General features: G+C 42.7%; 2 protein-coding genes across 2 annotated transcripts in view; one reads left to right on the top strand and one right to left on the bottom strand.

Annotated features, from left to right (window-relative positions):
• CD96 (CD96 molecule) overlaps window positions 1-16703 on the bottom strand; it is a 102291-nt gene that overhangs the window by 60614 nt on the left and 24974 nt on the right. Inside the window, exons 4-5 of the mRNA XM_069552942.1 lie at window positions 13753-13960; window positions 10034-10089 (exon numbers count right to left, since the gene is read on the bottom strand). Coding sequence (XP_069409043.1) covers window positions 10034-10089; window positions 13753-13960 — 264 coding nt within the window. The remainder of the gene's footprint in view (window positions 1-10033; window positions 10090-13752; window positions 13961-16703) is intronic.
• ZBED2 (zinc finger BED-type containing 2) lies at window positions 2823-3507 on the top strand. The gene has a single exon (XM_069552943.1). The coding sequence runs from the start codon at window positions 2823-2825 to the stop codon at window positions 3474-3476; it is 654 nt and encodes a 217-aa protein (XP_069409044.1). The 3' UTR covers window positions 3477-3507.

Here is a 16703-nt window from a genome sequence, read left to right as displayed (position 1 = left end):
TGGTTCTTGTCCTGAAACTCCTCTGGTCTCTAAAATTGAAAAACTTTAGACTAAACTAGTTCTAACTGAAGTCAAACATGTTATGAAATGTCAAGCATATGTGATTTCGCTGAGCAAGCCAAGTTGTATTTCTTTGTTAACTTTCAAAGGATTAAGAAGAAAAACATGTCAGATTTGAAAAAAATGTGAAATAAATATGATCAAGAGTTTATGTACACATGCATACAAACACGTGCACACACACACACACACACACACACACACACCTTTCTCTGCTGAGGAGTCAAAATCATTCACTCACTCAGTGTGAGTCTGTTTATGAAGTATTCATGAAACAAGCAAATTATTGGTTTCTCTAGCACATTATTCTAAGTACATATGGTATAAGTGAGTAATACCACAAAGAATTCTGTAGAAAGAGCCAAAAAGCATTTGGAGAGTTCTGTGGGAGTGCAGAGAAGGATGAAATCTGGGAACAACTTGGCACAATTATATTTTGTGGACAGGGAAGCGTCAGGCCTGGAACCTACAGGTGGAAAGTAGTGGGAAATTCACAAAAGATGGGCAATGGATTGGTTCATGGACTTGGGTGTGAGTTGGGGATGTTGGATGCAGAGGTTTGAGCAAGATGAGATTGACGAGTCAGGAAAAATGAATCCAAATCTAGCTGTAACACTGATTATTCATTTATTTCCACAGAAGAAATACTGAAATGGTGACCATTTGTAAATGATCCCATATTCAGTTTGGTTAAGTCTGGACAGGACCTTTTCCAAAGGACTTTTCACAGAATCAGTTTGAAAATATTTAACTTATTAGTCTAGAAAGAAAAATCCTTAAAAAAAGTTCCCCTATTTGTTTACCAACTCTTCATTTCTATTTGGAGTCTCTCCAGGCCCCATACATTTACTTTTCACTTGAAATTTAACTTTTAGTCTCTACATGTTTTCTATTCTACCATTTCTGCATTTTCTTCCTGTAACTCAAGGTTTTTCCTCCCATGGATATCTTTAAAATGTGCTTGTCTCCTCTTAGTAGGTTTTCCTTCTAAAATCTATCTATCTATTTGTAAATTTATATTTTTTGCTTAAGTTGTGATTATCCCTTTATTTCACTTCAGCTGAAAGTAGAAGCCAACAGATTTCAGCTTTCCCAATTCTAGTTACATAATATAATAGAAATCAACCCCAAATTTGTTATATTTCTCTAAATTGCGGGAGAAGTGTCCTTTTATTTAATCTTCCCCTTTCGCAAGTTCTCTGACTTTTCTACTGACTTTACTTATAATACCAATAGTTTCCAACCAACAATGGAGACTTCACGGCCTGACAACTGGACAAAATATTTGAAACCACAGGTATCCTCAAGGCATGTGGTTTCTTTGCCCATTTTTCACCCTTCCTGTGTCTTAAATCTTCTTTGTTTGAGATGAGAGGCCAGATGATCTAGTCTTCTGGAAACAACTAAGACTTGTAGGTGCTTGATTTATTGTTTTACTTCACAACATTTGCCAGGGACAACTTTTTTTGGTGGTAGAAGGAGGAGGAGAAAAAGTCTGCATTTATTGTAGAAAAACCCTACAGGTAGGGTCACACCCATGTAGAAACAAGGCTTCCCTGGAAGTGGGAGGGGACAGGAAGTGGAGGTGCCCTCCTCCTGGTGGCAGCAGCCAGCTAACAACCTTCCAACGTGGTAGGAGCACTCCCTGCATAGGAACCCTCAGAGACCAGTCCCAAGCCTTGCTTGCTGGTAAGTACCCACTTGGGGCTGGATGGTGCTTCTGAATTGCTCAGGGTGGCAAAGCTTGATGGATAAGGTTCTCAATCATTTAAAAAATGATCTAAGAGAGAGCAGTCAGGCTCTTTTTAAAATGTGCCATAACTTTCCATGTGTTAATTTATCCTTAAAATGGGGGTCCCTACACCAAATATCTGGAGGAAGTTGCCATCAGGAAGATTTCATCTACTGTTGGCTTTGCAGGTGATGGTGCTGGGGAAGGTGGAGTGTGGTGAGCTGCTTGCTGAGGTCACCCCGACACAACCAGGCCGTGGAGAGGAACTCCCCTGCTTTCTCCTCCAGGTATGCCAGCTCCTCCTGCTGAAAACAGCTAAGCCTGCTGTTTGGAGTTCTTAGAATCCCAGCCCCCAAGGAACCTCTCTAGGGGCAAGCTGACTTTACACTGGGAACTGTATTTCCCAGACCCTGGCAGGCTTTGTAGCTTCTGGACTGACTTCTGCATCTGTTCAGAGGAACAGCAAGTCTCTCCCACATTAGCATCAGTCTCTGTTCGCTTCTACCCACACTGAGGGAGACCCAGTGAGGCCCTCGCTCTGCCATCCTGGACAGCCTGAACCCTGAGGCTGCTCCTCCTGCCTCCAAAGTGCATCACACAGGTCTCCGGGAGCACCGAAGCAGTGGAAGCAGCCAGGAAAAGAGTCAAGAGAATACCTGAAATTCTCAGTATTCAAAAACACATGTGGTACTGGTTGAGTTACTGAACACCGAGCTCACTGGAAAGCTTTGTATTAATAATTGCTTCACCGAGTTATCCTGTCTTCTGGATAGGAGGGATCAGCCAAGGAGGGATCAGCACGTATCCGGGTCATGGAGGGAAGGTACAGGAGAGCCTCAAAGGCCATTTTGCTTGGCTCTGACTCATCCTGACTCTCCAGTGAAGCAGAAAGGAGGAAACCTCACACCACCCAGGTGTGGCCAGCCTTTGACCACTATTGCAAATCCCTGAGAGTCGCCCAGTCCCTTCCCAAGTACACTTTTAGCTTTAGAGATTTCTGGCTCAAGGAAAGCTGTAAAGAAGAGACAGGATGAGGCGGGAAGAGGAGGAAGAGGACGGAAACAGGATGAAGGCAAAAGGGCCCTTGGAAGTGAAGGAGGGGGAGGAGATCAGTGAGACGCGAGAACCGGCAGCCCCTTTTGCCGGTGCCACGCCCACCCCCATGCCCCACAACAAGGGGACTCGGTTTTCTGAGGCCTGGGAATACTTCCACTTGGCCCCTGCCCGTGCCGGGCACCACCCCAACCAATATGCCACCTGCCGGCTGTGTGGCAGGCAGGTGAGCCGGGGCCCTGGGGTTAACGTGGGCACCACAGCCCTATGGAAGCATCTGAAAAGCATGCACAAAGACGAGCTGGAGAAGAGCGGCCACGGTCAAGCTGGGCAGCGTCAGGACCCCAGGCCTCCGGGGTCGCAGCTCCCCACGGGTATTGAGGGCGACTGGGCCAGGCTCCTGGAGCAGGTGGGGTCCCTGGCGTTATGGGCCAGCCAAAGAGAAAAGGAACTTCTGAGGAGGGAGAGGGTGGTGGAATGGCGGGAGCGGGCTGTGGAGAGGCGAGAACGAGCCCTGGAGGAGGTGGAAAGGGCCATCTTGGAGATGAGGCGGAAGGTGAGGGCTGAGAAGGAGGCCTGCCAGAGAGAGAAAGACCAGCCCGGGGCAGCTCACCCCTTTCATTTTGTTTAAACGGGGGCTTGGGGGAAATTTATTCTGAAAACACTCACTTTAGACCCATAGCAAAAAATGTTCTTTTAGTTCCAGCTTACATATACAGCAAAGTAGCTTGGTAGGATTTTGTTTTTAAGAGAAAGAATAGTATGGGTTAATCTCAGCAGGTCTGAATTGGCCAAATGCTTATCGTATCTTAGGGTCCTTAGAACAGTACTCACCAAAACTTAAAATATACTAACCATGGGTCTGTGAGTTATTTGGGGGCAGAATGTACCAGCCTGTCAGCCTCAATGAGTGAAAATAATGGGATTTATGCCTAGCACTTGGTTTTGGTGGAGCTGAAGGTTTTGATGGTTGAGACTGGATGGGTGGCTGGAATATGCCTATGTGGCCAGCTCATTCTGGAGACCCCACAAAGAGCAGAGCTCAGACTTCCTGGGACAGAGGTGTTTGTACACATTCAGGTGTTGATTTAAGAACTGGATGTAAAGCTGATTCTGTGGGACCCAGCAGTGGAAGAAAGAATAAACATGGGCCTGAGATCTCCAGACTCTTTCAATGTATATCTTTCTCCCATTATTACGTCTTATATTAAAACTGTTTTATCAGAATAACCCATCTTAATCCTATAAGTCTTTCCAGCAATCTAACAGATAAGTAATTAATGGATAATTAGCACAGAGAATTAAAGACTTTCCAACTCACTTGAATTAAACATTAAGAATAGAGCATATAAAAATTTGTTCATAAATATTTTAAAAACGTAATTTGATTTCATATTAAGCTTTGTTAAAGGAGGAGTTTGTGAGGAGGAGGTGAAAGAAACTCAGAAAGAAAAAGAAAAAGGTGGAGAGATGGGCTATGTAAGGAGAAAGAACGAAGAGAGGCAGAAAACTGAAAAAGGGACAGAGAAGTAATGTGAAGATGAGAGAGACAGCTCCCCAGAGAAAGTTCACCATGCAAAGGTAAGAGGCCTTGACTGTCTGGGAGAATGAAGGACAGAGAACATTGTCTTTACTTCTGAGGTCAGTTTTAATGAGTAAAGTTGCTTTTGTTTTGTATCCACAGACCACACAGATCACTCATTCATTCAAGCAGTAGGTGTCAGATTATACGCCTCAGATTATTGGCATTACACCTACATGCCAATGCTTTGTTCTCCAATTTTTTTAAAAAACTGTCCATCTTTAAGTGTTCAGAGATGCTTTGAAAAAAAGGAATCCAGCAGTCCATAAGGAGAGGTAAATTCCCTGGGCTGCTGAGAACATGTTTAAAATGTTAACACAGGATTTGAGTAAGATCAGACTGGAAACCACTCTGGCCTTTGTGCTGAAGCTGACTTGTTTTGGATGAGTCCTATTAAACCTTATTATTTACATATATTTAAAGCTGGGTTGGGAGTGGGAAGGAGGTACGGTGAGAGACGCAGAAGGCGAGTGGAGACTAAGCCAGTATCTCACCTTGTAGACAGCGTGGGTGCTTTCAGTCACTCAGCTCCCTAAAGCAGACAAGATGTTGGTATAATAGTGGCATCTTGCCTCATTCGGTCCTTACCTATGTAGTTCTTTTCTACTGCTTGTTCTTAGACTTGTCTGTCAGCAGCTCGAACAGCCATATCTTATCTTCCTTGTGAGCTGTTTGTAGAAAAGACACAAGTCCAAACACCAGACTTGTGAAAACCCCACCCTGTATGGTAGTCTTGTAATTCCCTCTTTTTCTACAAACGTGCCTGATATTAAAGCTTTCACTTCCCATGTGGTTCCCCCCCCCCCCCCAAAGTGCGTTGCCCCTTTGAGGAGTGTCTCCACCTGTGTTGAAAGTTCAGGTCTCACTGCTGCAAATGATGGTGGTGGCTGGTCATCACCTGGCTGGAGATACGGACTCAGGAGCCTTATTATGCCACAAAGAGCTAGGAGGAAAAAAGAGGCTGCAATATCTAAAACACACACACACAAGAATAGAGTTTAAGAAGGCCAAGAAATCCACAGAAACTCAAGTTTTGTAAAATCAAAATTAAATAAACACAAACAATCAAATTCTGTAAATAGCTAACAGAGCTCGCCTGCTAAACTCTGATGTTTGGTTTTAAGATTACAGTGTCTTTTCCCCATGAGTCTTATTATTTTAAACTCTCTTCCTTTTTAAGGCATTTTAATCCCATTTGCTTTTGCTTCCTGTTTCATGTGAAGTAGTCTTTTATTTGTTTTTTAGTTTTTTCCCTAAATTTTATAAAACATGATAGAGAGTGACAAGGAGAGGACCCCATGGAGATGGTTAAGTAAGAGCACAGGCAGCAAAAAGAGACCCATGTGGAAAGAGACATCGTGGAAGACTGTCCTGTTGAGTAGTTTTCCTCTATCTCTCCTGTGTCTACTTTTGCTGCATTATCAGAGTGGATATAGAGGGCTGTGGGCTGTGTTGACAGGCTCTTCAGCCCAGTATCTTCTGCTCTAGAGCAAAACTCTGCTACATGGGTAGGGGGTAGGGGTAGGTGTTAAAGTTTAGGCTAAAGACTCCCTTTCTTTCCGTGGAGCTGTGGCAGCAAGGCTGTGTGCCATATTGGGGGCCCTGGCAAAGCCAAGCCCTTGGAAACATCCAAGAACACAACATCCATAGGGGATGTGACAAGTCACTGTCACTCTCTAGCATGTCTAAGCCTTTAAGGCTTCAGTGTTAGAATAATCAGGGGACTTTTCTCTTCTACAAGAAAACTAAATTAACCATACAGTTCATAACTTTAACTGGTGACACTTGAAGACATAGTTCAAATCCCTGTTGCTCTAACACAAGGCTGCTGGTGTAGTGAATGTGTAGTACCTAGTAAGGCATTCCATAGGTGCATGATAATTTCTAAAAGATGAAGGAATGGGATAGCAAATTACCATTACTGAGCACTTGTGGTTGCCAGATGGTAGATACTTTGCATATGGTTCTCTCATTTGGTCCTTATGTCACCATTGTGAGGTTGGAATCATTGTCCCTGTTCACTGATGAGGAACCTAAGAATCTGAGGTCTAAGGCCTGGAATTAATAGTGATAAAGCAGAATTCAGACCAAGATCTATTAAATTCCACAATCTGTATTCTGCCATTTCATTATTTCCCACTGTCTCTGAGAACCAGTCACACAGTAGATTTATAAATATACACACAATGAGTGAGTGAAGTCGCTCAGTCGTGTCCGACTCTTTGCTACCCCATGGACTGTAGCCCACCAAGCTCCTCTGTCCATGGGATTCTCCAAGCAAGAGTACTGGAGTGGATTGCTATTTCCTTCTCCAGGGGATCTTCCTGACCCAGGGATTGAACCCCAGGTCTCCCGCATTGCAGGCAGATGCTTTAACCTCTGAGCCACCAGGGAAGCATGTAGAGGAAGGAATAAGTGAAAGAGAGTGAGTGCCTGATAAATAGTGGCAGGGAAAAAAGACATTTCTGAGACATTGACTCTGCTATTTACTCGTTACTGTGGATAAATCTAATGTACCTAAGAAGCCAACATAATATTTATTATGATCCTGGCTTTAGAAATGAGTTAGTTGAGACACATAGAGCTTAACTACTTGATGAGACTATCTTGCTGGTAAGTGGTCGAATCAGGATTTGACTTCATTTCTGTGGCCCCTGAAGCATGATCTCCTTGCTATGCAGTCCTGCCTGGGCATGGGCATGCTAAATTCTCATCCTAGTTCTGCCTTTTGTTAGTGGCTTAGCCAGTGGTTTAGACTCTCCAGGCCCAGTTTCTCATCTGTGATTTGACAGATCTCTACCTATTTCAGAGGCTTATTGGGAGTATCACATGGTAAAAGTATGTCAAAGGGCTTTGAAGAGTTAATATGCTATTGAAAATACAATGGGGATTATAAGAATATCAGAGTGAGAAATTACTAATGTTTGGCAAGGTCTTAAAAGATCCATAAACAAGCTGTGTCCTGCAGCTGATTATGTGGAGTTGTGAGAGATTATTCACTAATTCCCCAGGAAGGAACATTCTCTGGTTTTTCTTGTTAGTGCCTAGAGAAGTATGGGTACAGAAGAGAAAATCTGATGACACATAAGACAGTCCTTTTCTTAAAAACTGAAATTCTTGGATCCAGTCTTGTGATTGGAAAGTTGGGAAAGCTGTAGGAAATGAATTGGGACAGTAAATGGACTGAGTCCGCATTACCTGTAAACATGGGCCCAAGAAACTACAGAAAATTCCTCATAAGAAACAAAAACACCTACCAAAAATTACATCATGCGATTATGTCTTTCATTTAAACTACTGAAATGAAGTACGCTAATAAACTTGAAAATTAATTGTGGCAGAACCAAAAAATGGAAACCTTTTCTATGTACTCAGGATTACAATAACAAACTAAGAGACCCATCCATAAAATCAACAAAAGATCCAAAACTTGGATAATACACTCATCTAAAATCATACCACAGAGCCTGAGTTATGATTTATATGCAGCTGTCAAATGACATGACTGATACTCAGTGAAAATATGACAAGATATCATAAGTTATTTAATATTCTTGGGGCTAGAAGAAACTAGGAGTATAATTTTCTCTAATCCCATTTAATAGGACATGTTTGAAGATTAATGGAGAATATTCATTTTACTTGGGGTTTTGAAAAGTTTGAATGAAGTCATAATGTCACAAGACAGCTGAGTAACAAAACATAACAGTCAATGAAAATGCTTATTAAGCACTCTATATCAAACAATGAACTAAGAACTTTTCACACATTGTTTTGTTCCATTCTTAAAAACAACATGCTGTTAAGACACTTCAGTCATGTCCGACTCTGTGACCCTATGGACTGTAGCCCACCAGGTTCCTCTGTCCATGGGATTCTCCAGGCAAGAATACTGGAGTGGGTTGCCATTCCCTTCTCCAGAGGACCTCCCTGACCCAGGGATCGAACCCGTGTCTCTTGCATCTCCTGCGTTACCAGTCAGGTTCTTTACCACTAATGCCACCTGGGAAGCCATCTTAAAAGCAACAACAATATACAAGAACTCTCCTCATGTCCTTCATCTAGATGGGAAACCTGACTACAAAGATGTAGTAATTAATTAGCACAAGGTCACAGCCAATAGGAGGGAGAGCTGAGAAGTGAGACCAGATCCCAAAGACTAGAGGCTGGGAAATACCTACAAGAAGTTAAAGTCAGATTCCAGTTTCCTTTTCCTCCTGCCCTCCCTATATTGCCTAAAAATAGCTGGAATTATGAAAAAGTTCAGATGGGCACATTTCCTCTTATCATTTTAAAAACACTGGGAAAGCTGATATAGGAAATGAATTAGAACAAATTAATGTCAGCTGAGCAAAACCTCATTCTTACACGAGTATTCACACTGCTTTCCACCCTACTTCACTATCTACTTTAATTTTTAGTCAACAGAAATTTAAACAACTGAGACAATTTTTCTGGGAAATTTAAGGACTAAGGATCGCAAGATCATATGTTCTGACAGCCCTACGGCAGAAAATAAGGGTTCCCTTTTGGTTTCTAGAATCAACTTCAGTTCAGCTCAGTTCAGTTCAGTCGCTCAGTCATGTCTGACTCTTTGCGACCCCATGAACCACAGCATGCCAAGCCTCCCTGTCCATTACCAACTCCTGGAGTTTACCCAAACTCATGTCCATTGAGTCAGTGATGCCATCCAACCATCTCATCCTCTGTCATCCCCTTCTCCTCCTAACCTCAATCTTTCCCAGCATCAAGGTCTTTTCCAGTGAGTCTGTTCTTCGCATGAGGTGGCCAGAGTACTGGAGTTTCAGCTTCAGCATCAGTCCTTCCAAAGAATATTCAGGACTGATTTTCTTTAGGATTGACTGGTTGGATGTCCTTGCAGTCCAAGGGACCCTCAAGAGTCTTCTCCAACATCACAGTTCAAAAGCATCAATTCTTCAGCACTTGCTTTCTTTATAGTCCAACTCTCACATCCATACATGACTACTGGAAAAGCCATAGCCTTGACTAGATGGACGTCCCTTTGTTCCCCAAGTAATGTCTCTGCTTTAGAATATGCTGTCTAGGTTGGTCATAACTTTCCTTCCAAGGAGTAAGTGTCTTTTAATTTCATGGCTGCAATCACCATCTGCAGTGATTTTGGAGCCCCCAAAATAAAGTCTGACACTGTTTCCACTGTTTTCCCATCTATTTCCCATGAAGTGATGGGACCAGATGCCATGATCTCAGTTTTCTGAATGTTGAGCTTTAAGCCAACTTTTTCACTATCCACTTTCACTTTCATCAAGAGGATCTTTAGTTCTTCACTTTCTGCCATAAGGGTGATGTCATCTGCATATCTGAGGTTATTGATATTTCTCCTGGCAATCTTGATTCCAGCTTGTGCTTCTTCTAGCCCAGCAGTTCTCATGATACTCTGCATATATGTTAAATAAGCAGGGTGACACTATACAGCCTTGACGAGTCAAATTAGCTTACCTTTATTCCTATCAGAAATTAATTGGATTAAGATCAGATCCTTTGAGAAAATATTCTGAGCAATGAGGCAAATGAACACACCTTGACATATTATACTGTCAATTTTCAAAGGCTTTAATGTGACTCACCTCTCCAGTGACATCCATGGAGTTATTTTCCACAATCCTGGGGATTTCCAGCTTAGCTTAAAGGCAAATAAAACAGTTAGTGGTCCTGAATGATACCCTGCCTGGTCACTAGTGTGTGTGTGTGTGTGTGTGTGTGCGCGTGCGCGCGCGTGCGTGCACGCACGTGTGTGTGCATGTGTGAAAAATTAATAACTCATCAGATATTAAACTCCCACTGTGTTCCAGCAGTATATTAGATGCCAAGGAAACAAAGGTGGACACATCATATTCATTGAGAAATTTATATTTACATGGAAAATGCATATACAAAAACTAGAAATTAGAATTGATATAAGAACTATTATTAGGGACATGTAGGATTTGAAGAAAGCTTTTAAGAGAAGCTTCTAACCCAATCTTGGGGAATAAGGAGGCTTTTGGAAGAGGGAACACTGATGCTTTAAAGATGATTATGGGTGAGTCAGGTAAAAAGGGCCTTCCCAGGTGGCTTAGTGGTAAAGAATCCACCTGTCAATGCAAGAGATGAGGGTTTGATCCCTGAGTCAGGAAGATTTCCTGGAGAAGGAAACAGCAATCCACGCCAGTATCCTTGCCTGGGAAATCCCACAGACAGGAACCTGGTAGGCTACAGTCCATGGGGCTGCAAAACGGGCATGACTTAGCAACTAAACTGCAACAGGAAGAGCAGGTTAAAGTAGGAATGTAAGGGAGGGGAGGGAAAAGGTAGTGGGCAAAGAAAAGAGAGGAACAGTCTATGTGCCCACAGGTCTAGACATACAGCATAAGTTAAGGGCCCTGAAGGGAACTGGAAAAACACCTGGTTCTTATTTAGTTGCTTGGCATCAGAAAAGATCAGGGACTATTTCACTGATTTTGTTGTTCTGCTAAACTGTAAGTTCTTAAAGCCAGAATGCTTCATTCATCTCTCTAGCATTGATAGTGCACAGCATAAAACAGACACTGAGAACATCATGCTGAACTGAAGTGGCCTCAAGATAAGGTGACTATAACAGACATAGTCCTCTATGAACCAGTGGATAAAATATTAAGACCCTTGTCACAGGTACCATCAGTGTCTGCTACGTCCACTTAGCCTCTGCTGCATCCATACAGCCTCTTGCTGGGCACAGCTGTGACTCTCTCCTGAAAACTTACTGGGGTTATGGACACACACCCAGTCCACAACCATGGCAGACTGGAAGTCCCAGAGGGCTAATGGTGGTAACAGGTGGGGAGTTGTGGATAATGTCCCAGCTTCCTTGCCTTTGCCGCGGATAACTCTGATGCTTGTTCTTCCATGATTTCACAGTGGGAGTGAGCTCTAAGCCCACATCGCTACCTGGCTTGATCATGTACATTTTATTATCTTCCTTCCCTTTCTTGACATATTTTTCCCGCTCCTATATTTCCTAGGATTAATAAATCCATTAATTCAAATCCTTTTCTCAAAGTTTTCTTGCAGGGAAACCCAAACCAAGGTGCAATAGTAAGGGGAGGAGGCCTATTTCTGACCTCTTATTAGCAACAAATGCTGGGAGAATGAAGGGCCTGAAAGCAGGAACAAGGGTACTAAAAGTTGCAGGGGTGATAGATAGAGACAGATTATTTGGGGGGAATCAAGATTGTGGGGGAACAAGCTTGTGATGGCAGGGGACTCCCCATAAGGAAAGTCAGGTCATAGGAGACGAGTGAGGGGGATCCAGGAAGTGGCAGAGGGGAAGCCTCCAGTTTATGGTCTGGTAGAGAACAAAGGTGTTCAGGAAGAAGAAATAAACCGGATGAAGGGCATATAGAATGGCTCAGTGACACATATCAGTGTTTATTTCAAGGTTTTCGTGTTTTTATTTTTGGCTTATTCTATTTGAGAAATCACCTGGGGACACAGAGTGGGTCCTGAATAAGATATGCAGTATAATTCTGTGCCAGGATCACTATGATACACACTCGGGTGACACCCCAAATAGATTAAAGACTGGATTAAGACTGTCCAAACACAACCTATCTGGCTCATTTGCTAAAGGAGAAAATCAGAAAGCAGAAAAGTCTAGTTGTTTTAACAAGTAGGCAGTGTCTTGTATTTTTAAGCATCCACTGAAAGGAGTTCAAAGAAGAAGCAAACAAAAATATAGAGGCAGAGAGATGTGGAGGGGCATAAGGATGAGATGGAAAAGAGGGAAAAGCATTCTCGACCAAGATGAAGATACTTTAATGCAGCAAAGAGATACGGGACATGGTTTAAATGTTGACAAGGCAATTAGATCGAGTTATGGTACAAAAATCCTTGGTCAAATGGGACACAGTTTGCCTAACACAGAATTATTTCTTTTCACATCCTGGATGACTGCCTCCATTGATTTGCCAATAGTGAGGCCAGATGAATCGGTCTCGTGTTTGGGCTAAGACAGTCACACCCCATAAATGAGAGAATGGTGTTATCAATCAAAGAGATGAACATTCTTTCCAACTCATCACAGGACACTGTTTAGGCCCCATAAGGAACCTGATCACGGGGGGCAATTGATTCTTCCCTAACCCATCCCAGAGGAGAGACAGAGAAAGAGAGAGGTAAGGAAGGAGCAAGGGAAGGAAGGCAAGAGGAAGACAGTGAGAGTCAAAGAAAGACATATAGGAAAAGCTATCGGCAAGAGACTTCAAACTAAATACATTTTGGCTGCAGCTATTTCCTTATTTATGAACTAAAGGGTTTGCATTTCCTTTAAAATACTGGACTGTGTGATCTCTAGTAATAATTCAATAAGATTCTAGATAAAAACAGATTTTTCACTTATCCTATCATTTAGTTAACTGAGAAAAAAATCTACCAGTCCATGCTTTTAGGTTTTGTGAATTACTTTCTCTTTTACCTCATTTTCAAAAACAATGAATTGCTCATCCACATCACTGCTTTCCTCTTGGCCTTCATTTAAAAATGATGTTTTAATAAAAAATAAATTCAAAAAATAAAAATAACAGAAAAATGATGTTTTGAAAAACACAGTTCTTGGTCACAAAAATGAAAAATATCTAAAGCCAACAAGTTTCTATTCATTAATATTTCCTTGCATCACTGAACAAAACAGAATTTTCCCATTTCCCTTAAATTTGCAACCTGCAGAGTCTCTGTAGTCTGACTGAGGCCACAGTGGATATTTCAGCTAAGCCCCCCTCTCCTGCAGATGCAAGGTCAGAGGGCCAGCCTTGCAGGTCCCTTTGCTGGAGGAGCTGGACAGTCTCTCACCCCAGCTGGCCTTGGTGGGGCCGAGGGGACTCCTGCAGAGTTTCTTAGGAGCTGTGTTTGTCATCTACCTTTTCTCACCCTGGCCTTACTCCACCTTGCTCCAGCAAGCAACTTTTATACAACTAGACAACTAAGCAATTAGATTTTGGCAGTTATAACGAAAGAGACTTCCCATATTCTCAGGAGACATTAAAACCATAAAGTAGTGGTCATATGGAAAACCATATGGTAGCTCACGTAAGGTAGTGGTTAGTGGTCACCAGGAAACGGATGATCTGTGGCAGCTGAATCATCATTCTTTAGCTTCCTTCCCTCGTCCCCACCCCCAACATGAATCACAAGTATCAAGACAAACAGAACTCCAGAACAGCGACCCTTGAGTGGCTGCTCTCTAGCTAACAGAGTGTTTCATCTTTGGCGGGGGAAGAATCTGGGGACAGTAACAGGAGCATGGCAGGGACTCCAGAGAACAGAAACTTACCAAAAACCTTGACTGTGGTGGAGCTCCTCAAGACTCTGCCAGGCCTGACTACAATGTGGCAAGTGAACTTCCGGCCATCATCATGGATTTGGACTGGAGAGAGGTAGAGCCCGTAGTCTGTACCTATCCGGACTCTGTCTTTAAATAACGTGGAATTGCTGATGGGGTGACCTTGAGTGGTAAGTGTTTCCTGAGTTCCGTTATCCTCCTGATGAGACAAAATGGTTACCAGCTTTGAGCCTCAATCGTGCCAGCTCTGGACTAGGCATTCCACACAGAGTAATCCAGTTGTTCTTTGTGACAATGGAGATGATGAATGAAGAATTTAAATTCAGAGATATTGAGTATGTTACTAGAGAAAGTATCATTACACTCAACTTTTCAATTTAAAATATACTGTCATTCTCTGCTAACACGAATAGAAATTGCTGCTTTTCTGATTAAAACTTCTCCTTCATCACCTTCTATGAGCTGCATATTGACAGTGGGATTTGGGGGAGGGTACAGCCCTGGGAATTAATGTCAGGTCATAATTCTCATTTCAACTCTGAAATCGTAATGCTAGGATATGTTCAGGGGGCTGTATCTGTTTTACTCATTAAATTTTCACTGAACTGAATGATTACAATCATCCTTCCCAACATTCCTTTAGAAAAGCTCTCATTTTAGCTCCACTTGGAATGAGGACTAGGATGAGGTAAAGAAAAACTCCTAAAATGCAAAGGTTAAGGAGGCACTCTCTCTCAGGGTCTTGTAAGTGCAGGAAAGGCACTGAAAGGGGTTCCTCCTTAAATATTGTGCCCTTTGGCATCTTCTAGCCTCTGCTCTTATTTCTGTGTCTGTGACCTTCAAAGAGGACATGTAAAGATTAGGCTGTAAATGCTAATCTGAATTTGGAGATCAGAGTTTAACTGGAGTACTTGGTTCCTCTAGTCCATACTCTTTTAGGTCTATGAAAAATGCTCCCACCATTCTTGCCTTATCCTGAATTTCATGGACAAGGAGTCACAGTGTTGGTCAGTGTCGGTACATGCACTGACCAAGGGTCTAGTGAGGAGGGGACTCTTGAGGGGCATAAATGGAGAGGAAGGTTATGACCTTATATTTATACTCCTTTATAACTCAGCATTTTCACCTGAGTGCTTTGAACACAATCTGATGCACAGGTTCTTCTCTGGAGATTCTTGTGCAGTTGTTTTGGGATAAGCCTCATCCCAGGCCACGTTTTTAAAAAGGTCCTCGGAGAAGCCAGGGCTGAGAACCACTGGTCTGGGGGGAAATGCAAGGAACTGAAAAGGAGAAGGCTGAACAGGGAAAGAAGTCACGAAACAATGAAAATGAAGGTCTGTGACTTGGAATCTCTAGTTCAAAAAATTAGATTCTGCATAGAAGAAAATAAGCTAGGTGAGGGAGAGAATTCAAGTATGAGATGGGAGCAGAACAGGAAGTGTAAACAGGAAGACAGACTTCTTTTATGGTTTATATAGGTATTTCCGGAATATACTTAGTAGAAACATAAGACACCATTTTTATTGGTAACAGCTTTACCTGCAAATAGACAGATAGTACTGCCTGCGGAGAATCACAGACTTACTCCTGAAGCGAGGTACATACCCACATAAAGAGGGACCTAATGCTCTGGGTTGCTGTATTCCTAACAAGAAAGAGTACAGAAAATTAAAGGGAGACAGGGGCCTCAGATTATGCTCTGGAGAAGGGGCCTCAAAAGGGGCCCTAAGTATTGGGTGGTGACAGCAGAAGAAACAGGAAGGCATTTCACTCAGCCTTGTGATCTGGAGGCCAGTGCATAAATCCCCGATATACAAACATTCGTGCTGTGAACTTTCAAAGATGGGAACATGTGTTTACATGTTTAATCATGTAAATTAGTTCGTGTGTCTGGTGTACATTGTCGTGTGCATGCATTCTCTACAAGGGGTTGTGCTTTTTGCACTTAACTTTGTGTAACTTACTAATGAAGACCTGATGGAACTGGAGGCCCAGAGAGAGAACAAAGAGACCAGAGGAAGAAGAAGAAACCAAAGAACCAAAGAGGTTCATGACATGGGACACGGCAAGGGGACGTTCTTTATTTGAGGTGGCACTGTTAGCTTTTGAGGCACGGGACCCAAGTGTAGAACAGCATGCAAAGGCTGCAGCAGTCATTTAGAATGCACTCCAGGGCTACCGTGTCATCTGTGATCCGGAAAAACAGAGCTGCTACCCAGACGTCACTGGATCACTTTTTCAAGAGGGTAGATAATTGAATCCAGCCAAGAACGAGAAACTGTGCCATCGTCAGGCGTGAGTGAAACTGCAGCTTTCTCTCCATCTCCTATTGCTGACAATCCTTCAGCTCTATATCCTTCATCTCTCCATCCTTCAGCTCTATCATCTCCCCCCTCTACTCCCTTCTCCAGTCAGTAACTCTTCTTGCCTGTTCACTTGATGCCAGCCCCTGTGTGCCAGCTGTTGTACTGTACTACTGTATTTTCAAGGTACTGTCCTGTAAGATTGAAAATGGTTTTTTTTTTAATGTGTGTGAAAAGTTATAGTATAGTACTGTATAGCTGATTGTGTTAGTTGGCTACCTAGGTTAACTTTGTTGGACTCGCAAATTGGACTTATGAACACACTCTCAGAATGGAACTCGTTCATATGTAGGGAACTTAACTATAATTAAGGAAGCAGGCTCACCCTGCTGGTCCTTCAGTACAAGCTGTTTCACTGCTCTTGTTTTATGCAAGGGACTGTTTTTGTGAGAATCCAGAAGTTCAAAATGCTTGATCTTTTAGTAAATGCCTTGCCATTTGGAATGTTTCCATCTGTCACTTTGTTGTGGGAAGATAGGCAATCAGAGGCTGAGGTTGGAGACTGGTGAGAATATGGCTTTTTCTTTATTCTGTATCTGGGAGTGACTGGCCAAAGTAGTTTAACTGATGGAGAAAAGA

The sequence above is a fragment of the Ovis canadensis genome, chromosome 1 (genome assembly GCF_042477335.2).
Source record: "Ovis canadensis isolate MfBH-ARS-UI-01 breed Bighorn chromosome 1, ARS-UI_OviCan_v2, whole genome shotgun sequence".
Lineage (NCBI taxonomy): Eukaryota > Metazoa > Chordata > Mammalia > Artiodactyla > Bovidae > Ovis > Ovis canadensis.
The sequence above is the reverse complement of the archived record's forward strand: the minus strand, read 5'-3'. Positions and strand labels throughout refer to the sequence as shown.